Here is a 24,516-nt window from a genome sequence, read left to right on the forward strand (position 1 = left end):
ACCGCCACTACTGCTCCTCCTCCTCCTCTTCCACCTCTTCCACCTCTTCCTCCCCTTCTTCCCTTGTACCTTCCCGGTACTTTGCCATTACTCTTTCTTATCCCACTTTAGGTGATCTATTCCTCTCCTCCTTCGTCATCTTCTTTTGTCCCTAAGTCGCGCCAGTTACGTCCGCGGCTGGCTTCTCTTTGGGTCCAACCCTCCCATGTACTCTCCCCCCTCTAGCTTAACCCGCGTCCTCCGCGCTCGTCGCGACCCTTCTGCTTCATCCTTGCCGGTATCGACTCGTCTTTGAACTCTGTCCTTCGTCGACCTCTTCATGCACTTTCATCCGGCCTCTTCTACCTATTGAGTCTGAACGCTTCCCGGCATTATAAAGATACCGATTTTGCCTCAATCATCTCGGTTGTCCTAAACGCCTCGTGTCCTGCCGCCCCGCCATGGAGGGCTTTGATACCATGGCTATGCCTTACCTGGCCAGCCCGTTATCGCTCGGTAATATGCAGAGCACCGATTACCTCAATTCAATGTCCGGCATGGACCTGCCTGAACAACGTTCTAATTTCGACTCCGAAACATTCGTGAGGTGAGTTGAGCTGACATCCTTCCCCCCATAGTTCGCGCCTGACATACAATCCCGCTAGTGGGGACGACATCGCATTTTCTCAACATGCTTTACCTCCCGCATCGTTGAAACGATTTCCCTCTGGTTATGAAGATCCGTTTACAGACATGGTCGCTCCGTTCGAACCTGCGCCGCCCGAGCAACCTCCTGATTCTATAGATCATAACAATAAACTACTGAGCTTCTCCATGCCTGCGTACGGCTTCACTCTCTTAGATTACTCTCTACGCCGCACCTCAATATCGCTCTCTGCTCAGCTGCACGGCATGTTCTTTCTTGCAGAGTCGCCTTGGACCACTTCCCCAGCCGAGAATGCCCCGCCTCAGCAGGGAGCGGAGCTGACGTGCTACCGCCGAAACCTGTTTCAGATAACAGGCTCTGTTACCCTCCCACGAAGCTTACGCTACATTATGACGGAGCAAGGCGACCGGATCCCTATTCTGGCCCAAGAACTCACTGTGTCTGCTACGGAGTCTGTTGAAGGCAATTCCGTCAAGATAATCTCGGTTCCTTGGAAGACACCCGCCGCAAATGTGAATCCTACAGCTGAAGATGGGAACAATGTTTCCAGCGGAAACGGTGGTAACCCTAATAGCAACAATCCTACTATCAAGGTTGAAAAGGAGCCACCTCCGATTCCATTAGATATCATGGCCGGACAAGACCTTGATACTGACTACGCCACCTTCCCTATTGCCTGGAAACGACTTCAATTCCGCGTTGCTACTGCGAATAATGGGCGCAGAAAAGAGCTCCAACAACACTTCGTTATTCGTTTGAAGGTTGTAGCTACGCTGTCTACCGGTGCCAAGATACCAGTCTGCGAGGTACAGTCGGGCCCTGTCATAGTCCGGGGCCGGAGCCCACGCAATTTCCAGTCTCGCAAGGACTTGCCATTGAGCAACAGTGCTGCGGCGTCGCGCAAAAGCGCACAAGCAGCTCAGTCGGCTGCTGTCAACCGAACCCCAACCGGTGATTCTGCGCCACATCCCGGCGCAGCACCGGCCAAGGCCAAAGCCACATTGAAGAGCAGTTCCCCAGAGACGTCTACGTCCCAAGGTGGTGTAGTAGGCCAACAAGCTTCCCCGGATTGGGCGCAAGTGCCGCCTTCCGTTGGCGGTATGCATCCATCGACGACTTTGCCTCACTCGACGGTATATACTCAGTCTAGCCCGGAGTTCTCACGGCCTACAGAAGCCCAGCGACATCCAGTTGCCGCCCCCATCAATCTATCGCTCCTCGAAGATGATAATGGCAATGATTCGGTCAACCCAGCTGATTCGGCCAGGCCGGCCTCCTCATATACAAATGATATGTCACACAAGCTTATGAACATGGATAATTCTGCAGCCCCTCCGGCCAAGATGCGCAAGTTGTCTCATGGTTTACCCGAAACACAATCGCGAAGCTCGTCCTCTCTACCCTTACTGAACAATACCAATATGCAGCAGCCCTTCGCTTCGACGCTCCCATTTCCAAATGAGAGCGCTGACTTGTTATATGAGTATTTCCCCTTGGGCTTGGATGATTGGCAAGCACCAGTCGATGCAGTATATCGACCACATGTAGTGCACCATACAAACCTACCTGAAGTGAAGTTTGTTGCTGCACGCGGACGAAGCAAACGATATTTCGCTGCAGAAGATGTCTTTTGACGATGAAATGGGTGATGAGAGCCATCGGGGTTGGTTTCATGCATCTGCAGTCGGGCTTGATAGCAGGTTTCCTAGACTCCAGGAACTACTCCGATTGTTTCTTTGATTGCTTGTGCATCCTGCGTTCGCCCACACTGCCTAGCAGGCTGGTTGAATATGAACCAGAGCTCTTCCTCTGGCAGACACCAGCCTAGTCCGTCACTTCCATCTTCCTGATTGCCCTTTCACGCATCCTTCTTCCACCACGTTTCTTTCCCCTTATCTCCTGTCTCGCTTCTATACTTTCTCGTCTTTATCTGGGTTTTTTTTCTCTCTCTCTCTTTCTTCCTCTCTATTTATTCCTCCTCCCATCTGGGTCTTGGAGTGTACGGTTATGTATACGACCCTTCCCTGGTAAGGATAAGTCGCGGCGCGATGGAGTCACGGATAGGAAGCGGCTTTTGGACTTTGCGCCTTTCGGGCGTGATTTTCTTCGATGATGCTTTTTTTGTCACATTTCTTCCACACTATTTCTCGGACTCGGCTCCCTATTCATTTCTGTTTCTCAGGTTGCCGTCCTTCTTCCATCATCCTGCTTTCTTCTTCTTCTGGTTGCATATATGTGAAAGGAGGTTTTGTATTTTGTCTGGTAATTATTTTCGCCGGCTACGGGACCGAAGAAAGAGTATTGCTCGGCTGGTCGTCTGGAACGTTCCTGTACCAAAATTTGTTTTTACATTTGTCTTCATCAGTCGGGGTCTGTGATGCACTGCACTTGCGTTTTGTGCGCACTGTTTTGGTTCTATATGGGGAAACTACAATGTGTAATAATTATCCACGCTGAACGAATTGCAGGTATACACGGAACTAGCCCTTACAATATACATGTTGACGTGAATTTACTTCATGCGAGCATGGAGTAGCGTTCCGATGCACCCAACCTGCCCCATTGTATCTGTGACAACACTCTAGCCAAGTTCTCGTAGAAAGTTCGGTTTCTGATCTAGCTAGCCGGCACTCCGGGCTAGTACAGATTATGAGCAACAGGTTCCTTAAGGGTTGGTGTAGTTAGAGATAGCCAAGGCCATCACCACTAATGGCCTCAAGGTCGGCCTTTATCTCCCATTCACGTGCACCCACGCGTCCTGCGATCTCTGTCTTGCGTTGCTTGCTCATATCTATCCATTTAAACAAGAGATTACCGTCGAGCATACCCCTACCAGCTGTGCCATCGCTCTCCACAGCTCGGAAGGCACGAGGATTGAGACCGCAGGGGTGTTCCAGTGTATTCGTCAGTTGTGACTGTAAAGCAGACAATCTGCGGTATGACTCTTCAGGCATGCAGGTAATCAAGCCAAGAGAGCCGTTCTGTGTGGTCATCAGGACTTGGTGGAGGGCGCTCTGGTTGTCGATATCCATATCGTCCGAATTGGAAATCATCTTCTCTGAAGAGACCATTGTACGTGGTAGAAGAGTCAACGTGGAGGCGAAGTTGCCCGTATGAAATTTACTGCGGCTAAGCAGCTTGTCACCGTTCGAGGATTTGGGATCTGTTGCAATTAGCTGAGTCCTTGAGTATATCCTTTCGGCTGTCCAGTCCTACCTTCCGGATCATACTGCAATACATGGATGTTGCAATCGCTGTCAGCCACAACAATGAATAGCCTTCTACCGTCTGGAAGAAATTCAGCCGCGGACACTTCAAGGTAGTCAAGATCCTTGGCGAAAAGGCTCATTTTGTAGGGCTCCTCCTAGAAAGCGGACATGTTAGCTTGGTATGCTCATGTTGGTTCCATAGTGACCGAGCATGGGGACAATACCGAATAGCCTGCGAACCATATCCCTTTCACGGCATCGCCAAGGATGCACATCCCAGTGCCTTTGAGCTCTTTCACGACACTGACATAACACTGCATATCCATGAAAGCAACAGGGAGAAGGCTACCATCCTCCTTGAGGCCTCTGACCATACACTTTTGCCCTTGTGCCACCAGGACGAAGCCCTGCCCGCCAATTTCAGATAGGGCAGTCACGGCGCCCTTCACTGATTCTTTACCGATAAGCTTCAACTTGCGATCTGTCTCAGGGTCGTCTGGGTCTGGAACAACCTGCACGACCTCGAAAACATAGATGCAGCCGCGTGATGGTATGTCTTCGCCCCGGGCGAACGCAGTACCCACGACGATCAAGTCCTTGCGTTCGTGGGTGTTTTCCGATATTTCAAGGCTTATGTTCTTGATTGCCATGACGTACTCGTCTGTGCCGAGGGAATAACTGTGCAAGTGAAGAGTTAGGATGACCTAGTCTTAACGCTGCAGATGATGACTTCATACCTGTCGATGATAGACCATGTATTGGGGCTAACAAGCTTTATAAAGCTTCCACGCGCCGATGGGAAAAACGAAATAGCTAGACAGTTTCAGCCTCGTCCCCTGAATTAGGTAGATAGAGCACAAACCTTCATTACGCCATTCTGGGTGCAACTCATCATCGTCGGGCAATTTGAAATCAGTTGCATGACACGTCCCTAATACGTACATCCCAGAAGAGGTGGAATAAGCTAAGTGATCAACTTGTTCTCCTAGGTGCACCTTTTTCAATGTCCACTGGTAATCGAATCGTGTCATAGGGGGCAGTTGACAAAATCGAACCGTACTCTGCCCACTAGGTTAGCATATCAATATAACGAATTATCCTGACATTGCGAACCTGCGAGTCCATAAAGATAAACCCCCTACTACATTCAGAGGTATCTAAGCTGCTTACGCACCGGGGACTTTCCCCTCTTAAGCGCAGAAAGTGTGGCGCACTTGCAGATGTCCTGAGAACGAAGCCTGCTGAAGCACCAGGCATGAATACTGCACTGAGTCCCGAGATATCGGGCAGGATGCGCAGTGGCCTAACCCTATAATCTGACCCACTGGGCTGTGTTGAGTCGACATCAGGTGAGATCATCGGCAGAACACTGTTGTTTTCTTTGGAAAACTTCAGGGTGTGGATCTCTCCGGTTGGACCTGTTGGAATCACAAAAGGTTTGTAGATTATCAAGTCATCATTTTCAGATCGTAACTATCAGGGCTGCGGTTAGCGCACCAGAGCTAGTGATGAGAGGCGGTCTAGAGTGACCAGTGTGGTGGCATACAATCAAGTACGGCGAAGCACTCCATGTTTCACCGAGATCAGCAACGATTGCCTCTACCAAATTCTCACGTGTGCCAGACCGCTTGGGTGGCTCACTGGATAACAGAGGCGACAGGCCGTCCAGCCCCTCGATTATCGATAGCAGCTTTTGATCGCGGACACGATATACCTGATGAATTCGGAAGCATTAGATGCCATCAACGCAGGGTAGAAGACGATCAGAGCAGGAAATCTCGCATAGTGGGTTCATGATACTTACGAAGAGCTTGGAATCATGGCTGAGTAGGAATAGAAACATATCGTTCTTGACCGGCTCACTCAGTGTTCGATCGATGGAGGAAAACAACCCAGTTTTATCGCTGTACAAGCAACAGGATATCCACTTTCCAGATGCTACATCCTCACCAAGGACTACTTCATCAAGGTCTCCACTGTCGTCTGCTTGAAGGAACAATAACGTAGAATCGTCCCGTAGGATTGCAAGACAAGAGTCGGCCAAACTAGCACTAACAGCCATTCGTTCATCATTGGTGTCATCGTCCCATATCGGGTATATTTGAGTTAAACCCAGGTCTGTTCCGTCAGAAAAGTTACATCGACACCGTGCTGGGTGTGAACTTACCAATGTCATAACTCCGCACCTCATTCTTCAGGACTTGAACCACGCGCTTCCTGCTTTCCTGCGTCCCAATGTTAATTGTCACATCTTCGTTGGGATTAAAATCGGGCGCTCTGAAAGGCTTTAGATCATGGCCATCCACAACGAAGATGAGCGATTCTTCCCTATCGGAAGCTTTGGCCTCTGTTGCAATAACATAGCATCGCTGCGATCGTTGCCCTATATTCTCAGACGTTCTCGAGACAGCTTCTTCCTCCCAAGTCAATGAAGCTGTCCAGATACTGTCTACTGACTCAAGTGAAATTGAGGCGACGACATGGGGATCGATCTCGCGGGCCATTACTACCAAACCGCCACTTTTGTGTGAGCCTTGGGAAGCTACTATTTGCAGCTCTGGAGAAGTACTATTAGTACGATCGCCTCCCTTTTCTTGGTTCGTGGGTAGCTTCCTTCCAATGGTTATGTCCCTCAAAGGGCCAATGTTGATAAGCTTATCGTGCATCCGGAAGTCATACAGCCCGAAAGCAGATGATTCTCCTGACGGACGGCGGCCGGTAAGTGTTGTGTCCGGGGATGTAGAATAAAGATCGTCTTCATACACATCGTCCTCACTCTGGTCCTCTTCTGACATATCCGCAGAGTCATCTATCGCTTGCTTTGCTTGCAGACGGTGCTTTTTTGAGCTGGAGGATGAACAAGAATAGCCTAAAAGCACCGAATCGCCATCCTCGCTGCCCAGGAAAATTTTCCCATCACCTATGAAGGTTGAAGCAGCTGCCGCGGAATTCATGGAGGTAAGACCTGCGTGAGCCGGCAGCAGGTGAACCGAGATCCCAGAGACTGACCTCCCATCTAACTTGAATTTCATGATGGCCATCTCCCCGGTAGAAAGCACCAAAAGCATGTCCCCGCTGCTATCCCCGAGACACTCAACGATACAGTTCTCAAGACGTAGTGCCAAATCAGATTGGTCTGTCATAGAAAATGATGAAACTTGTCTTGAGAACTCGTTAACTCCAACGGCATTTGTCTTGCCTGCCTGGTCAATATGCACTAATTCATTGGACCCGATCAATAAAGCACCGCCGACAGGAGGTGGGAGGGCCACCACCCTAAACAGATCACTAGGCAGCCTTGACACGGAAAGTAATATCGTGGACGCTTGCTGCTCCAAATCTAGCGTAAACACAGTATAGAAAACCACGTCTTTTCTTTCAGGCAGGAGGGCACTTGATGTTGCAACTTGAGAATATAATATGCCAAAGGTCGGTTCCCTATACTCGTATAGGAAAGCAAGGCTTATCGGGTGAAGTATGGAAGGATCCAATGCCGTCAAGGGCAGAACAAAAGACGGGGCATATGGAGTTTGATACGCAATACCCTCTTTGGCTTTATCAGGGCCACCTCCGAGATCGTGGTCAGTTGACATTCCTTCCCCGAGGTCTGACCCATAATCATCCATCACCAGGTCATCTCCTGGCTGGTGGAAAGGAATAATGGCGAGGTTCCGAATTCCAAAGTTGAATATCGCACATCTACTGCTTGGGTCCACACTGAGGATGCTGCCACAGTTTTTCAGGTCAGGAACCCATGGACTACGGGTCAGATCATCTCGCTCGTAATAATGAATGGAGATGGTGGAGATGCTTCGACGCTCAGGGTCCCATTCAATCAAGCTAAGTTTGGCATTCCGGAAGGCGACCAAAACAGCTTCTCCGCCGCTCCTGCTGTTGAGAACCTTGACCCGACAAAGACCAGTTACAGTTCCCGAAAGTGAATACTCTTTTTCCAGGAGGAGCTTCGTCAATTCCTGCTGGGCGTCGGCTCCTTCCGCATTGGAGGTAACTTTATGCAGCGAATAGATCTGAAGCAGTGATGTTCTAACCACGATCAGATCATTTGACGTTGCCGCAAGGAAAGGGACCGCCAAAGCATGGGTGACCCCAGTCGGGGGCAATAGTTCAGTATAGCACTGCATCATGCGTTTGCCAAACCAGAAAATTGCTTTGCCCAGGAGTGTTTGACTCTCCTCGTCAAACCCAGTTTACTCTACTGACCTGCGCAAACGGCAGCATTGCCAGGAAAGTAAGAACGGGCTAAGCAGATGATTGTTGTGAAGAAAGGGAATGAAGCCTGGGATGACGGCGACGAGAATAAATAGTAAACCCAAGCTTTATCATAAACATTCCTAGCTGGGACGGGCATGATTGGAGGTTCCGTGCTTCAAGTGCGACGCGACACGTGACAATACATCTGGCCTCCCAGACGATGACGTAATACATGCGGACTTTTTGACCCCAATAATGAACGTTAATTGTTGGTGGTCCTCAACAACTAATCTATTTCTCTACCTGCCTGCCTTGCTTATACCTATCGTCATGCCCGTCTTGAGTGATTTGGGTATGAACACAACCTGAAACAGAATAGGATCTAGCTCGTCTATCCATCTACTCCGATGTGAAGAAAATTCCATCGGATCTGGAGTCTTGACAATACTTGCACCCAACCCTTTGCGGAGCTGTTGTCTTTCGCCTTTCGTAGGGCCTAATCTATCCCTATAACCAAGATGGCCCTCTTACAAACATCCCTTATATGGGCAGTATACGCTATTGTGGTAGCTGTTCTGGTAATGGTAGCGTCGGTGTTCATCTATACATATCAAACGCCTCGGGATCGCTCTTCAGTTGTGACGTTCACGTGTATTGTCGCGATTACAAGCTTACTTGCCACTGTTCTCTTGTTGCCCGTGGATGTTGCTTTAATTTCCTCTACCACATCCTCGAAGCTTGGTCAAAGAAAACCTTGGGCCACTCAGGATGAAGTAGACAAGATTGTTTCTCTATTAACGGCTGTGTACTATCTCCTCTACTCGCTTGATGCTTTTCTATGCCTTCTCGCAATCCCATTTGTCTATTTCTGGTACGAAGAATACGATGAAGTGGCTGTCGAATCCGGTGAGCAATCTGCTGCCAAACGACTCTGGACCGCGTTTAAGTACACTATCTCGTTTATTGCGATAGTGGTTGTGCTTTTCATTGTTGGCTTCCTTGTCCCTGTTTCGAATATTAAGGACAGCAATTTTTCAGACTATCTCAGGAAGCTTCTGGCTGAGAATCGTGAGATCTCCCTTCACCTCCCTCCAGCATGTCCTTATTTCCCCCTTTTTCTAAGATTTGGAAAAAAAAAAAAAAAAAAAAAAAAGAGAATACCTGTTCATCATAATCTAATACTGATTGGTTTCCTTTTAGGCGGCGAGAGGGTCATTACATTCACCCTTGGGTTATTGATAACTCTGGGGCTGTTCCTTTATGTCTTATATACCTCAACGGGCCTTGCCGTTCTTCCCATGAGGATGATACGGACAGCTCCATCTGTGTCAGACATGACCTGGAAAGCGTCGACAGGTGCACAGCTCGAATCTAATCGAGAGCGTCAGCGCCAGCTGGAAGGGCGCTGTAGAGGAGATCCGGGTCTCCTCTCTTCTAAGGAACGTAGAGAGCTCGATACCCTCGTTCGAGATGAGAGAACGCTTATTAGGCGGCAACGCTTGGCAGAAGAGGCTGACGGTGAAGGTCGAGGCCGATTTATGAGGGCATGGCTAAAGATTACGGCTTTCTTCCGCCCATTAAAGCTCCTAGGCGGCATTGCCATTCTCTTAGTCGCACTCATGATATGGATATCAATGCTCTTGACGGCAATTGACAAAGCCAAGAATTCTATGTGCAAACAACGTTGCGGATACATACTCAGTCGCATTGGGGTTTTCAATCCCATGAACTGGGTATTCGTTCAATCGGCAAAGGTATTTCCTATCGACTATGCCGTTTTTACAGTAGTTGTTCTGCTGCTGTTTGGCAGTTCAGTGGTCGGGATATCTACCATTGGCATTCGCTTTCTATGGATCAGAATATTTCGGATCAGAATGGGGCACACGTCTCCACAAGCCCTGCTTCTGACCACTGCCATGCTGATTCTGACAATACTAGCTTTGGACTATTCGATTCCCATGCTTGTTGCACCCCAGTACGCAACTTTTGGACCACAAACATTCTGTGATCGCCCCCCGGGCCAGCAATCGGATTGTTTGACTAACAAACGCCTGATCAAGCCATGCTCGGAACTAACAGACAACACGGCTGCCAAGCAAGTCTGCACACCCAGCGTCACTAGTATGTTCCTCAACCGCGTGACGATAAGCTATCCCTTTTTCGGCACAGTATTTTTCTGGTCTCAATTTATCTTTCTCGGTAAGTGGGAACCTCCATTCTTCATAAAATCTAGCCACAGGCTTATGAGATCTAAAATGTCAGGTGTCTACTTGCTCGTCTTGGTCACCTCTTTCATCCGCCATCCGAAACTTGATGAACGTCTACTAGACCAGGAAGCTGAGGAGGCTGAGGAGGAACGGCTACTGGCAAGCTCTGGGAGAGGTGTTAGTGACACCTATCATAGTGTCGGAGGAGGAAACAACTTCCCAACCAGAGCAGGGGAGTAGGTTATTTGGACGTATATGGCCTTATCAAGTCGATATCGAGGAACAGTGATAGTCTGGATGGTAACATTTAGGTCTGAATCATCTGTTGCCATGCGAAGGAAACAGTGGAATTTCGTTAAATACATTATATGATAAGCTGTGATGATGTGTAATTTTCTGCGGTTTTGGTATGACGTCTAGAAACGGAGAGGGCTCGAAGAATTGAACCGCCCTCGAGTAATGTTACGACTTGAGGCGGTCGTTCAATAAAGCGAGGGCACTTTCGAAAGCCTTCACAACATCGACATCTGAGTCATCGTCAGCAAACTTATACATACAAACGGGTTTAGCTGAGACTGATTTTACGTACAGTGTTTACGTTTCAGTTCTAGATCTTCTTCAGAGGTCTGAACATGTTTCATTTGTGTCTTAAATCTACAATAACATCAGTGATTGTGTTGAAGACTTCGGGGACTTGGGAGGACCAACCTTTTTAAAGCTCTGATTTCATCGCGCATAACAGTTGTCTCCGACCACGCCATGAAGATCTAAAAGAGAATATCAGATAAAGGCCACGAGATTAATGACGGCTGTAAACACCTCAAGCAACTTGGCGACACGGTTACGTAAGTCTCTTTCAGCATTTTCATGCTTTTCCATAGAAGCGATGTATTCTTCTTGAAGTTGGTCCCAATCATAGTCCATTAAATTTCCTGAAGGTGGAGACATATACTGCTGAAGGGTCTGCAAAGACTCGGTGCGAAGGTCGTCCTGATGCAGATCACTACCCGGGAAATTGGAGCCTGTAAAGTCCCTGTTTAGAGAAGTCATGCCGATGATTAGACTATAGCTTCTCGGGCTAAGAATCAGCTTCGAATAGGAGCAGGTGCAGTAGCAATAGATACAGAGAAGTGAGATCTAAATATATCGTGCAGACATGGACCGCGTGTTATTGTCGACCATGCTCACGTTCGATGCTCAACTAACCGGGTATGTACCAGGGGAACCCTGTCAAATGTTAGCATACGCACCATAGAAATATGCGTGGCTCAAATTACACCGCCTAGCGCTAGAACTTGTCTCTTTTTCAGTGTATGGCAGAAGTCGCAACTTGTGAACTTAATCTATGGCTCAGTCTAGCATCGAAAACTCCCTGAGGGGGAGACGAGATGAGTCAGGTGATCGCAACTATCCACCATACTACATCGCACATACTGCTTTCGATTGATATGTTTAGATAGGCCGAAAGTGGTGATCACCTGCAGGCCCATCTCACTGCGTCGAATTCCAATAACCGCATCATTCAGCTCCTGGAAGCCGCTGATAGTTGCATTGAGCAGCACTTCATTAAAACCAATAGGCTTCTGCAAACGCAATTATACGTTTCGGTAAGATATTCAGTGTGTGTAAGGGCAAGCCGGTTGGTATGCCCAATTAATGTGCCTCATAACAATACAGCGACCTATGATATTTGTTTATACTAACAACTTCTCCGTACTGAACCAAAGCTGGGAAATTCTCAGCTGCTGATACTCGGCTGTAAGTTCAGTGATACTGTTACGGATACGCACTTAAGCACAAAGGAGCGGTGTGATGATTACGACAACCGATGTCGCTTACGTAACATATATACAAACACCCAGTCCATATATACGATTGGTCAGGTGATGTGACGCAAACGGCGGTCCCCTTCGTTGGCTTCAGATAAGTAAATCCAGTGACACTTATCGATCACATATCGTCCTATGTCATCACTTAATCCGATTAAGACATGAGTGCCCCCCTTTTTCATGATTTGTTCATGCAACCTACGTGCTCGAAGCCAGACAGTCGAGTTGGTATTCCATCACCGGAAGCCCAAGGCCATGCGACTGTGAGCTACGGCGGTATCGATCAACCGAGAGTGAGACAAAGCTTTTTGAGATGAGCTGTCATACATGTTTTCGCGCTCCAGCTTCGCGAACCCGGTTTTTCTGCCCTACCTGTGCCCGTAGTCAGCTGTATCAGCTCCGGGTTGAGAACGCGAGGGTCCTGCTTGAGAAACAGTCTATTGCGGAACATATCCAAGCTAGAGTGACCCCTGAGACAACCCAAGCGGAATGGTCGGGTGAAATCAAAGAAACCGCCATTGCTTACCAAAATGGGCTCTCTGCCAAGCGAAGCTTACAGATGATTGTTAAGGGAGAAGCTGAGTCGTGTGAAAGGTTGAGGCTACTCGGTGATCAACTCGAAAACCTGACTGCTGAGATCAAGGACAAAAGACTTGAAATCTCCCAACGCAGGCTCGCACTAGCGCGACGGCACTCGGACTCTGAATCTGCACAGTATCAGCTCGGCGAGCGGGAAGCTGCAATCCTGGCCAACATCCAGAATAATACTAAGAGGACGGACCATCTCTGGCATTCGCTCCATAGCAAAACTGCAGAGGCCCGAATATTCCTCTGCCGAGAAGCTGCCAATCTTTATGGGCTACAGCGGAAGACAAGGAGTAAGGAAGGATTGTCCCAAGAGGTCTACACGATGGGTGGTATAGATATCATCGATTTGAGGGACATGAACGGAAAGTTACAGCTCTGCGACTTTTGATTTATATCAGTTAGTAATGCTTTGGACAGGTGTCACGCCAGCTTATATATCCACCTCCCTCTTCAATGTTGCTCACCTTCTCGTCCTTGTTTCGCATTATCTGTCTCTCAGACTCCCAGCGGAAATCACTTTACCCCATAAAGACCATCCTATACCCACTATATGCGCACCTTCTGCGTCCTATCTTTCACGAGATCCAAATACCGTAACATATTCGCTACGTCATCCACCATCTGTACCGCCTGAAACTAGAACCACATCGCCTCGCCCTTCCAGACCTCGGCCCCTCTCCATCGACAGAGCACTTCCGAAACTGGCCAGGGAAGACCCTGGAACATATGCACTATTTCTTGAAGGGGTAACATTACTGGCATGGAATGTGTCGTGGCTATGTCGAACTCAAGGTATAAACATAACATCAGAGTCCTGGGAAGAAGTTTGTAACGTTGGGAAGAATTTGTGGCAGCTCCTTGTGGCACCACCTGCGCAGCCATCGACACTATCAAGAGCCTTTGCTGGACGCGACATACAGGCGAAGATGAGGGTATCAAAGGACTCACCCAGAACTACCATTCAGCGCACAATGTCATTCCCTATGCTAGGGCATTACTCGCATGGGACTGCACATTCCTTTCTGGGTGCTGTCGAGGGGGCTGAATTCATGCGCACATGGAGACTTCCTACTCCAACAAAGATCGTGGATAAGCTGAAATCAACTCTGTTGGGTGAAATGGCCAGTGCAGAATGGGAGCTGCTGGAAGGCGATTGGGACGACGCAAGTCAGGAACCGAGGGAATCAATGCTCATTCAACATCCATCCACTGATTCTACCTCACCGGAGCGACAGGGTAATACTAATAGCGGGAATAGCGTAAATGATACAGTTGCCGGCGCGAGCAACCTCAGTGGACCTCGTGGACCCACTCGTATGAAGGGTACCAGTGGCTGGACCAAGCTGAGAAGCAGGTAGTATTGAATTGAAGAAATTCTACGAAATAGATAGATAGATTTCCATTAGCCAACAGCGCCTGCCAAGAAGTACATTGCACTTAGTATTCTTTTTTCCCTTATCAAGAAATCTGGGTGAGAATCATCAGATACTAATGTGGCCGTACGGAGAGACCCCTTCGGGCGCACATATCTCTCCGAATTGGAATCGACTACCCCGTATGGGGTATCTCAAGGAGCTACGTCCTGCTCTTCCCAGCATCCTATTATGCCCATATAGAGTAGCAACTGATACTCATAGAGGTTACCCTAGTATATTCTTGAGCCTCAATAATAGCCATTTGAAACATCTGTGGTGTGCATCTCGTACGTCGCTCCTTCGAGATTATCCAGATTAGATTATCCAACAATCAAATGCGCAGCGGTTTGATTAGATAAGCGAGAACTAGGAACTGATTGATAAGATTATCTGGACAAACGAGCCGCGTGTCCGGATTACCGGCAAAGTCTCCCTACATGTCGAATAGGCGTCCTCTCCTTTCGACATGGTAGGTGCATCACGTCATTGAGACTGCTCGCTGCCAGAACTCCCGGTGTTATCCCTCTCGCAGAAGCAACTGTATGTACTCGCTGCATTGTAAAATTGTCAACTGCTGACGCGACTTAGGCTGCTTCTGAACCGTTCGTGAGCCTGTGCCGGCGCCCAGTGCATGTTTTCAGGTCATGGATGCGGCGAGAGTACATCGTTATATGACATATAGCCAAGAATGGATGGAAACCAAAGGCCGGGTCAGACCGACCCTAGTAGTTCAGGTAAGTTCAGTTTAAAGGGAACATAATGTGGGAGACGCACATATGTCTCTTTTTGCCTTGACCGGTTCAACTCCCAGCCTGCTCCGCTCCGCACGGCATATTTTCGCTCTCTACTAACGCGAAAATGTGTCTGCAGGGACTGAATATATGTTCTCATTAATCTCCGATATTCCTGAATCTGTTTTGCGGACGGAGCTTTCCCGACGGAGTTATACTCGGGCTTCTAACGATGACACCTCGACTTGCGGATCACGGGAGCGAGGCGCCTATAACACGCCGATACATGTCTTTGCACTGTTCCTTATCCTTGTGCTTAGCACGCTAGGTACTGTTTACTTTCTCTTTGGCTTCTTGGGTGATTGGCTGTTAACCCATGGTTATATTAGCGTGCTCATTCCCTGTTCTTGCTCGTCGGTTCCCGCGCCTCCCAATTCCGCGCCGGTTCCTTTTCCTTTCTAGACACTTCGGAACAGGCGTACTCATTGCAACAGCCTTCGTACACCTCCTCCCTACAGCATTTGTCTCATTGACCGACCCTTGTCTCCCTCGTTTCTGGAGCGAGACCTATCGTGCCATGGCCGGCTTTGTGGCTATGATTGCTGTATTCGTGGTGGTTCTCGTTGAGATGTTCTTTGCCCTGAAAGGTGCGGGCCATGTCCATGGGAGCGAATACGACCAGTTGATCAGCGACGTCGGCGCAGATCTCGCAAGTGACGATCAAGAGGAAGACAATGACTACGGAAACGGATTGGCCGACAATGTCCACCTTGACAGCCTTGGGGAAGGCATGGCTTTACACTCTCCCACGTCACTTGGAAGATCCCCGGTCAGTGGGCCTTCAGGGTCAAACATTAAGGATTCGGCTGTGTCTACCGAACTCAACGACAGGGAATTCGAAGAACCAAGTGCCTTCGAAAATACTCGCGGCAATTCCCATAAGAACCGGGATGAGCAGCCGTGGCATTCTGGTCACCGTCGGTCTCATAGTAGCGTACATCAGGGGACCGACCTCGAGTCATCCAGGCAAAATCCACAGCGCCAATTGCTTCAATGCTTGTTGCTCGAAGCCGGAATTCTCTTCCACAGTATTTTCATTGGAATGGCCCTCAGTGTTGCCACGGGTACATCATTCATCGTCCTTCTTGTGGCTATTTGCTTTCACCAGACTTTTGAAGGATTTGCTCTTGGATCACGGATAGCGTCTTTGATCCCTGATCTCTTTCCCCCATCATCGTACAGGCCGTGGCTCATGGCGCTTGCCTATGGAACCACTACCCCCATAGGGCAAGCTATGGGGCTTGTTCTGCATAACCTCTATGATCCAGCAAGTACGACAGGCTTACTCACAGTGGGAATAACTAACGCCATCAGTAGCGGGCTATTATTATTTGCGGGGCTTGTTGAACTTCTGGCAGAGGACTTCCTTAGTGAATCAAGCTATGCGACGCTCAGGGGTCAACGGCGTGTCGAGGCTTGTGTAGCCGTTGCAGGAGGCGCTCTACTCATGGCATTTGTTGGGGCATTTGCTTGAACATCTCCCAGGACTCCTCTGTTTATGAGGCATTGTAGCCAGTATATCCTAAGAAATGTCATTAAGAATACGACCCAGTCAAGAGCTAATAGCTAATAAGATATCTAGGCGCATCTAGGCGCGTTTGGCTAATGGGTATTTACAGAGACTTTTGCAGCAGCCGAGCGCTGTATGAGAAGCGAAGGTGAGCAAGTAGTAAATTCTAGTAGCAGTATGACCATGAATAGTACACGACAAGATGGCCATCAGCCCTTAACATCTTAACAGTAGTATTGAGACAGAACACTCAAGGCTTTGGTTTAAATACTACACTGCTGGTGACGGATATTCTGTACTAGGTACGTCAATTGCAGTGCTTGTGCCAAGATAAACAGGATAAACAAGACTTTCCGACAAAAGAACAGATTCATGTAATTATTATATTGCATTTCGTCAGATGCCAGACCCACTCACCCTGACTTAAAACATGATGCGCAGTCTTTAGGCATCGGCAAGATCAGGGTATTTATATCATTTTGCCGTCCTCATATTTCGCGACAGCATACTTTAGTTCACGAGGTGATACTTTTCTAGCTTAGACGAGGGATTCCACTACCATGGCACTAGCACCACCACCACCGTTGCAGATTCCGACACAGCCGAGCTTGCCCTTCTTCGCCTTGAGAACTCCGAGCAGGGTAGTCAAGATCCTAGCACCACTGGCACCAATGGGGTGGCCAATAGCCACAGCACCACCATGAAGGTTGACCTTTTCTTCAGGTAGGTTCAGAAGCTTCATGTTTGCGAGAGCAACAACGCTAAAGGCCTCGTTGATTTCAAAGGCATCGATGGAATCTTGAGCGACACCTGCATGCTTGAGCGCCTTGGGAATTGCCAACGCAGGAGCAGTGGTGAACTTGCTGGGTTGGTGTGCGGCATCTCCCCAACCGAGAATCTTTGCAACAGGCTTGAGGTTCAGCTCTTTAACCTTGGCCTCGGAAACCAAGACAACAGCGGCGGCGCCGTCGTTAAGAGGAGAGGAGTTGGGGGCCGTCACGGTTCCAGAGCCAGGAATGAAAGCGGGCTTGATGCTTCGAAGCTTATCAGGGTTGAGCTAGAAGATAAAAGCCAAATAGTCAGTTTGACATGAACGATCTGGACCAAGGATGCCTCACGTGGGGAAATGAGTTCTCACATTCTTGGGCTCATCATCTTGAGCGACGGTGACACCTGGCTTACCCCTGAAGCCGGGTAGTTCAACAGGTGCAATCTCTTCGTCGAAGAGGCCGGCCTTCTGGGCAGCCTGGGCCTTTTCGTAGGTCCGGATAGCATACTCATCCTGCTGCTCCCTGGTGAAGTCATGATCCTGAGCACACTCCTCAGCCTGCAGACCCATAAGCTCCTGCTTTCCCGCATCTGTCAGGCCATCCTTCATAATACCATCCACCAAGCTCTGGTGGCCATACTTGGCGCCATTGCGGAGGTTCGGAAGGTAATGCGGGGCATTGGACATGGACTCAGTACCGCCTGCAACAACGATGTCTGCATTTCCAGTCATGATGGTCTGAGCACCAAGAATGACCGCCTTCAACCCCGAGGCACAGACCTTGTTAACAGTGGTGCAAACGGTTGACTCGTCGAGTCCGGCGCCAAGAGCGCATTGTCTGGCGGGGTTCTGTCCGACACTGATTGATTAGGACCATTAGCATGCATCATGGCAAAGGGTAATCATGAACACAGCAAGCGAGAAAACTCACTTCGCAGAAAGAACGTTGCCGAAGAAAACCTCCTGTACATCGGAAGGCTTGATCCCATCGGCTTTGTTAAGGGCAGCTAGACATCGAAGCAGTCAGCGATCAGGGGCACATCATCCATCGCTTCAGCACTGCAGGCACACCTTTGATCGCATGGGAACCCAGCTGCGGAGCGGTCTGGCTCGAGAGAGAACTGCGAAACAAGGAAACTACGATCAGCTTCGCTGTGGACCATTTATCTGAGAGCCTGCAGCGGCCCGGTGTGAAGTCTCACCCCAGGAAAGAGCCCACTGGCGTGCGGGCGGCGGAGACAATGTAGACCGGAGGTAGGGAAGACATGGTGGCGCAAATGCGTGCTTGTGGAGGCAAGCGATTATGGAAAGGGGATGAGGGAAAAAAGAAAGAGTTCAAAGGAAGACCGGCAGGCTATTTGAACAAATAACAAATGAGGGTGAAATGGTAGCTCAGGCCACGAGGGAACGAACGGGATGAACTGTTTGCTTTCCGAGTCAGTCACTCGTTGGCCTGCCCGCCGCCGGCCCCTCCTTACAACAATAATAATTACCCTATTTTTTTCGCCTCGGGAGGCGGGGCGGCGGCCACTGGCAGCCACGGACAAACGTACTACTTTCGGAGTAACTTGCCGGAGCCATGCAAACACGCCAAGCTCGGTCCCGGAGCTACTAGAAACTTATTGCCAAACCGACGCGAGCCTCTCTCTCCAGCTGGTGGACGAGGCCGAGAGAAAGGAAAAGTAAACCCCGGAAGATTCGCCTCTAGTCCAACCACGTTGGAAAATGGACGATCTTTACGATGAGTATGTCTCAATTGGTCACCATGCCCCTCATCCCACCTTGCGCACGGCTGATTATTCTCTTTGCTTTCCGGCAGGTTTGGCAACTATATTGGAGAGGTAGATGGGTCGGACGAGGAGTCCCCGCGTCATGAGGATGCCCATCCTCAGGCTTTCGCTTTTGAAGAGGCGTTCGGGGATGGTGATGACGATGAAGCGCATGACGTTGATGAGCAACAGTTAATGGATGTCGATGGTACAGTTACCTTTTCCATGTTCACCTTGTGTGCAAGGTCCGCCTTACTGATACCAGTCACAGAGGGCCCGTCAAACGCGGTCATCCTTCACGAAGATAAACAATACTATCCCAGTGCACAACAGGTATATGGCGAGGATGTCGAGACTCTGGTGCAGGAGGAGGATGCACAGCCTCTGTCCGAGCCCATCATCGCCCCGGTCCAACAAAAGAAGTTTGCGATCGAAGAAGCCGAATTGCCTCCCGTCTATTATTCACGGGAATTCATGACGGATTTGCTCAGCTACCCGGACCAAACAAGAAACATCGCTCTGGTCGGTCATTTGCACCATGGAAAAACGGCTTTCATGGACATGCTAGTCACTCAGACCCATGATCTCACCGGTCGCCTCGAGAATCGAACAGGCAAGCGGAAAGAGGAACAACTACGCTACACCGACGTTCACTTTCTGGAAAGAGAAAGAGGTCTTTCCATCAAAGCGTCACCCATGAGCTTGGTGCTTCAGGGCACAAAGGGCAAATCTCACTTGTTTAATATCATTGACACCCCAGGGCATGTGAACTTTGTGGACGAGGTGGCTACGGCTTGTCGGTTGGTCGATGGCGTGGTTCTTGTAGTAGATGTGGTCGAAGGTGTCCAGGCCAACACCGAGCAAATAATCAAGCATGCTATCCTTGAAGACTTGCCGCTCACATTGGTTGTGAACAAGATGGACAGACTAATCCTGGAATTAAAGATTCCTCCCAACGACGCTTATTTCAAGCTGAAACATGTGATCGAGGAGGTCAACACTATTATCGAGAACGTACTGCCTGGACAGGGCGCTGCAAGGCGGCTGAGCCCCGAGAAGGGAAACGTCGCCTTTGCTTGCGCCTCCATGGGCTGGTGCTTCACGTTGCATTCATTTGCTAAGATGTATTCTGAGACGCATCCACAAATTGAAGCAGCCGCATTCTGTTTGCGCCTATGGGGCGATATATTTTTCAATCCAAAGAGTCGAAAATTCACACGAAAAGGAGTGGAAGAAGGTTCTAAAAGAACGTTTGTTCAATTTGTTCTCGAGCCTATATACAAACTTTACTCGCACACATTAAGCGAGAGCCCGGAGGACTTAAAGGAAACGCTTTCTAGCGTTGGTATTAGTCTTAAGCCGTCACAGCTCAAGACAGATGCAAAGACTTTGCTGAACCTTGTCTGTGAACAGTTCTTCGGGTCAGCAACAGGCTTTGTGGACATGGTTCTCCAGCATGTGCCTTCGCCTGCAGAGGGTGCCCAAAAGAAGCTTGATCGGTACTACACTGGGCCTCTCGATTCTAAGGTGGCGGCAGCTATGGCTGCCTGTGATTCCGATGGTCCACTGGTCGTACATGTTACTAAACTTTTTAACAGTTCGGACGGTTCAAAATTCCACTCCTTTGGCAGGATAATGAGCGGCACAGCTCGTCCTGGCCAACAGGTCCGTGTCCTTGGCGAAGGTTATACCCCCGAAGATGAAGAAGACATGGTTGTTGCGACCATTTCCGACACATGGATTGCTGAGTCTTGCTATAACATCCCAACAAGCGGCGTACCTGCCGGCAACTTGGTTCTTCTAGGAGGTGTGGATAACTCTATTGTGAAGACGGCGACTATCGTGCCTCTCACCTTGGAAGACGATGAGGATGCATACATCTTCCGATCAGTTCGGCATATAACAGAGTCCGTCTTCAAGGTTGCTGTCGAGCCAGTTAATCCGTCGGAATTGCCCAAGATGCTTGAGGGTCTCCGAAAAGTCAACAAGAGCTACCCGCTGATATCCACAAAAGTAGAGGAGTCTGGCGAGCATGTAGTTCTCGGAACGGGCGAGCTATATATGGACTGCGTGCTTCATGACCTACGAAGACTATATTCTGAAATGGAGATCAAGGTTTCAGATCCTGTTACACGCTTCTGCGAGACTGTTGTGGAGACCTCGGCTATCATGTGTTATTCCATCACGCCAAACAAGAAGAACAAAATCACGATGATTGCAGAGCCTCTGGATGACGGGATCGCCGAGGATATCGAGAGCGGTGCTGTCAATATCAAAGACCCGATTCGCAAAGTGTCGCGCTTTTTCGAAGAGCGGTACGACTGGGACAAACTTGCAGCCAGGAGTATCTGGGCTTTCGGTCCAGATGAGATGGGCCCCAACATCTTACAGGATGATACGCTACCATCGCAGATCGACAAGAAGTTGCTTGGGAGCGTAAGAGATTCTATCACGCAAGGATTTACTTGGGGAACACGAGAAGGTCCTCTTTGCGAAGAACGTGAGTGCACCATGCTTCCCTTGAATGTTTTGAGAGTTATAGCACCCAGATCCTACGCATTAGGGGGGTTTGTTTACATCGCTATAGAAGCAGAAGAAGAGCGGTTCATTGTGACTAACTGCAAGAATAGCCATTCGGAATGCGAAATTCAGGCTCACCGACGTTTCTCTCGCCGACCAAGCCATTTACAGGGGTGGTGGTCAAATCATCCCCACAGCTCGAAGAGCGATTTACTCATCTTTCCTCATGGCATCACCACGCCTAATGGAACCTATTTACTCTTGCACGATGACTGGACCGGCGGACGCTGTCGCATCAGTGTACACAGTCCTTTCAAGAAGAAGGGGCCATGTACTCTCCGATGGACCCATAGCAGGAACTCCACTCTATTCCGTTCGTGGTTTGATCCCCGTGATAGATTCATTCGGATTTGAAACAGATCTCCGGATCCATACACAGGGCCAAGCTGCCGTTAGTCTAGTCTTCGATAAGTGGAGCGTCGTCCCAGGGGATCCACTGGATCGCGATGTCAAGTTGAAGCCCTTAGAGATGGCGCCCGCCATGGCCACAGCCCGCGACTTCGTTTTGAAAACGCGGAGACGTAAAGGATTGGCTGAGGATGTCACTGTCAGCAAGTTTTTGGAACCAGAGCTCTGGAAAGGTTTGAAGGAAAGTGGCGTTTTAGACTCCTGAGCTATTTTTTGTCGATAGGTGGAAAGAAGCGGCAACAAGTGCCGTAAGTGGCTCTTGTTCCTTTTTTCATATTGTTGTATAACTATCGGAAGTCAAATCGAGTCATCATCGAAACGGGTATTCTTATGACATAGTAGAGACGCCGACGAGGGTCATAAGCGGCGTCCGAATAGCAGTACAATCGGATTATTGGCATGTTTCGAGCATCTTTGCGATGACGCCCATTAGCGTACCATTTTCCAGTGCAGCAGCCACCCTTTCTTTGTCGGCCAATTGCTTATTCACTTCATCGGCAGTACTATGTGTCCCTTCCTTGATCCGGACATCCACGCGAAAACGCGGAGGTAATGATTGCTCCAATCGAACTCGTACACCAAGACCTATAACTGTGGCCAGACTGCAATGTGTTATCGTCGGAGTTATGAGAACTGATACTGTCCGAAGAAGCGAGCTCGGTACATCCGGCAAGGTTGGTTTGATAGAAATGTCAGGCAGCGAAACGACTGCCAAAGCTCCAAGTGAAATGGGATGCTCGGGGTCGGATATGGTCGACACAAGATCTGAGAGATGGTCAGGTAATCGGCTCCCGGGCGACTCGGTCCGCTTGTTTAGGAATAAGCGATGAGCTTACCGTAGATCTCCTGTTCATCAATCGGCTCTTCCATCAAATCGACATCTTCATCAGACTCTTCCGATTCACTAAGACTGAAGTTGGTGGGATCCGCTAGAGAGGGGAGCGCTGACGCAAGGATTCCGCCTCCGTAAGTGCCCGCTTTGCATGATGAAGGACGCAGACGGGTGGGAAGATCTGCAGCATTCAAAATAGTCGGATTCGAATTTTGCATGGAGGACTCCATGATTGCTTATGCGATATACAAGTGGTTATCGATAAAAGCGCGCAAGAAGCACCGAGAGGGGCAAATTGGGGGCAAGAGGGGATGGTAAGCCCTAGCACATCATATGCTCAACTAATGCGGTGTCTTGAAGAAATGGAACAACCTTTTTCCCGATGGGTGCTTTTGATATCGGTCAAAAGAAAAGAAAAAGCTTCTCGGTGCTTGTTGCCCAATGGCAGATAAAACTCAAGCAAGATTCTATGTCTTTAATCTATACTAATTGTTTTATGAATTTAAAAATTGGGGAGAATGGAAGGTCAGAGTGAGGAGGAAGAAGGAAACGAATACGTTGGTAGAAGAACCAAACGCGTGCAGATACCCAAGAAGTGCGTATGGACATCAACCAGGTGGGCAAAGTACAACCGGGTGGGCGGACCAGCCCTTCGAGTACTCCAGTGTACATAGGCACTGCAACAATCCAAATGACTTTTCCGAATACAGCAGCGCTAACGCAGTAAGTATGAGTATATCCATGCTGTCAATGCTTCATAATACCATCAACATCATAGCCTACTTGTGTCTAGGCAGCTACCGATAGGTGATCAAGGTTCTAGATCCAGTGAGTGTAACAATTTTCAAGTCAGCAGCAGCGATTACGAGTCGCATACAAAGGACCAAGAAGTCCCCGCCCTAGCGAGCTGTTGTGTTTCCTGGGCGAGCGACGAGGAGGAGGAGTGGGGAGGGGTTGTTTTAAAGAATGACGCATCGCTGCTATCTAATTGATTGGTTTATTTGGGGGATAGTTAACTATCTTTCTCTTATGTTGCTTGATAATAATAACTAATGGCCCCCGGCAAATTACTTCCGCAAAGGTCCTCCGTAGTTCATACGTAGCTTGTGTCATAGTAGGTACTAATTCGAACAGTACCGTAACCATTATCCGTGCACAAGGGAAACAGTAAAACAGTAAGCTTACCACTCAGACAAGCAGGACCGGAAAGCTTTCTGGTGATACCCTACCCATTGATTCAGCCTTGGGAGTCAATAATTTTGTTAAGGGAATGATCAAGACGCTTTCGAGTGAAGGGATTGGCGAGGGGAAGGTCCCGGGGGGGTTGGGGGACGGTCAGTGTCACATTACGACCAAGGCATCTTGTACACACAGGTAATTGAAAGTCAATTTCCATGATGGAGGGTGCTGCTAGTACTAGTCTAGTCTATTTAACTGGTACTATCCATCTACTACAGAGTAGCTACATGGGTACTGGATACGGTGGACTAGATAGCGCGCACGAGGGCGTGGATCGTGTATTAATTAAGTACGCATGAGCGGGGGGAGGTCTAGTAGTACTACAATATACCGAAGCACCAAAATAAATACTGAAATCACACAATACGCGCAGGAAAAAAAAAAGAAGAGAAAAGAAAGAAAGAAAAAGGGAAAAGGGAAGGGAAATCCTCCCCCCCTTCCCCCCCTCTCTAATGAAAATCAATAGCTGTACGTCGCAATCCGTAGTTTGGGGCACTATTTTCAAGGCCAAG

At 49.0% G+C, this 24,516-nt stretch overlaps 11 protein-coding genes across 11 annotated transcripts; 7 read left to right on the forward strand and 4 right to left on the reverse strand.

Moving 5' to 3' along the window:
- Positions 1-440: 440 nt before the first annotated feature.
- AKAW2_70726S (NDT80/PhoG-like DNA-binding family protein) lies at positions 441-2,280 on the forward strand (the record flags this gene model as incomplete). The annotated part of the gene is made up of 2 exons (XM_041683339.1): positions 441-586; positions 645-2,280. The coding sequence occupies 2 exons, from the start codon at positions 441-443 to the stop codon at positions 2,278-2,280; spliced, it is 1,782 nt and encodes a 593-aa protein (XP_041547610.1).
- Positions 2,281-2,694: 414 nt separating this feature from the next.
- Positions 2,695-3,024, forward strand: AKAW2_70728S (uncharacterized protein; the record flags this gene model as incomplete). The annotated part of the gene is made up of 1 exon (XM_041683340.1): positions 2,695-3,024. One exon carries the CDS (start codon positions 2,695-2,697, stop codon positions 3,022-3,024), a length of 330 nt encoding a protein of 109 aa, XP_041547611.1.
- Positions 3,025-3,327: 303 nt separating this feature from the next.
- On the reverse strand, positions 3,328-8,000 carry CFT1 (cleavage/polyadenylation factor CFT1; the record flags this gene model as incomplete). Its single annotated transcript, XM_041683341.1, has 9 exons — positions 3,328-3,809; positions 3,863-4,010; positions 4,080-4,533; positions 4,593-4,668; positions 4,718-4,916; positions 4,969-5,328; positions 5,402-5,569; positions 5,660-5,973; positions 6,023-8,000. 9 exons carry the CDS (start codon positions 7,998-8,000, stop codon positions 3,328-3,330), a joined length of 4,179 nt encoding a protein of 1,392 aa, XP_041547612.1.
- Positions 8,001-8,585: 585 nt separating this feature from the next.
- Positions 8,586-10,514, forward strand: AKAW2_70729S (putative LMBR1 domain protein; the record flags this gene model as incomplete). Its single annotated transcript, XM_041683342.1, has 3 exons — positions 8,586-9,135; positions 9,268-10,266; positions 10,330-10,514. The coding sequence occupies 3 exons, from the start codon at positions 8,586-8,588 to the stop codon at positions 10,512-10,514; spliced, it is 1,734 nt and encodes a 577-aa protein (XP_041547613.1).
- A 222-nt stretch (positions 10,515-10,736) lies between these two features.
- Positions 10,737-11,324, reverse strand: AKAW2_70730A (uncharacterized protein; the record flags this gene model as incomplete). Its single annotated transcript, XM_041683343.1, has 4 exons — positions 10,737-10,801; positions 10,864-10,928; positions 10,983-11,041; positions 11,094-11,324. The coding sequence occupies 4 exons, from the start codon at positions 11,322-11,324 to the stop codon at positions 10,737-10,739; spliced, it is 420 nt and encodes a 139-aa protein (XP_041547614.1).
- Positions 11,325-12,416: 1,092 nt separating this feature from the next.
- On the forward strand, positions 12,417-13,079 carry AKAW2_70731S (Atg14 domain-containing protein; the record flags this gene model as incomplete). The annotated part of the gene is made up of 1 exon (XM_041683346.1): positions 12,417-13,079. The coding sequence occupies one exon, from the start codon at positions 12,417-12,419 to the stop codon at positions 13,077-13,079; it is 663 nt and encodes a 220-aa protein (XP_041547615.1).
- A 583-nt stretch (positions 13,080-13,662) lies between these two features.
- On the forward strand, positions 13,663-14,049 carry AKAW2_70732S (uncharacterized protein; the record flags this gene model as incomplete). Its single annotated transcript, XM_041683347.1, has 1 exon — positions 13,663-14,049. One exon carries the CDS (start codon positions 13,663-13,665, stop codon positions 14,047-14,049), a length of 387 nt encoding a protein of 128 aa, XP_041547616.1.
- Positions 14,050-14,794: 745 nt separating this feature from the next.
- AKAW2_70733S (putative ZIP family zinc transporter) lies at positions 14,795-16,371 on the forward strand (the record flags this gene model as incomplete). The annotated part of the gene is made up of 3 exons (XM_041683348.1): positions 14,795-14,840; positions 14,977-15,165; positions 15,227-16,371. The coding sequence occupies 3 exons, from the start codon at positions 14,795-14,797 to the stop codon at positions 16,369-16,371; spliced, it is 1,380 nt and encodes a 459-aa protein (XP_041547617.1).
- A 574-nt stretch (positions 16,372-16,945) lies between these two features.
- erg10B (acetyl-CoA C-acetyltransferase) lies at positions 16,946-18,443 on the reverse strand (the record flags this gene model as incomplete). The annotated part of the gene is made up of 5 exons (XM_041683349.1): positions 16,946-17,464; positions 17,546-18,035; positions 18,108-18,183; positions 18,248-18,297; positions 18,379-18,443. The coding sequence occupies 5 exons, from the start codon at positions 18,441-18,443 to the stop codon at positions 16,946-16,948; spliced, it is 1,200 nt and encodes a 399-aa protein (XP_041547618.1).
- A 697-nt stretch (positions 18,444-19,140) lies between these two features.
- AKAW2_70735S (116 kDa U5 small nuclear ribonucleoprotein component) lies at positions 19,141-22,138 on the forward strand (the record flags this gene model as incomplete). The annotated part of the gene is made up of 3 exons (XM_041683350.1): positions 19,141-19,153; positions 19,217-21,445; positions 21,576-22,138. 3 exons carry the CDS (start codon positions 19,141-19,143, stop codon positions 22,136-22,138), a joined length of 2,805 nt encoding a protein of 934 aa, XP_041547619.1.
- Positions 22,139-22,324: 186 nt separating this feature from the next.
- Positions 22,325-22,995, reverse strand: AKAW2_70736A (iron-sulfur cluster assembly protein CIA2; the record flags this gene model as incomplete). The annotated part of the gene is made up of 2 exons (XM_041683351.1): positions 22,325-22,698; positions 22,770-22,995. 2 exons carry the CDS (start codon positions 22,993-22,995, stop codon positions 22,325-22,327), a joined length of 600 nt encoding a protein of 199 aa, XP_041547620.1.
- Positions 22,996-24,516: the final 1,521 nt, after the last annotated feature.

Source organism: Aspergillus luchuensis, chromosome 7, assembly GCF_016861625.1.
Source record: "Aspergillus luchuensis IFO 4308 DNA, chromosome 7, nearly complete sequence".
Taxonomy (NCBI): Eukaryota; Fungi; Ascomycota; class Eurotiomycetes; order Eurotiales; family Aspergillaceae; genus Aspergillus; species Aspergillus luchuensis.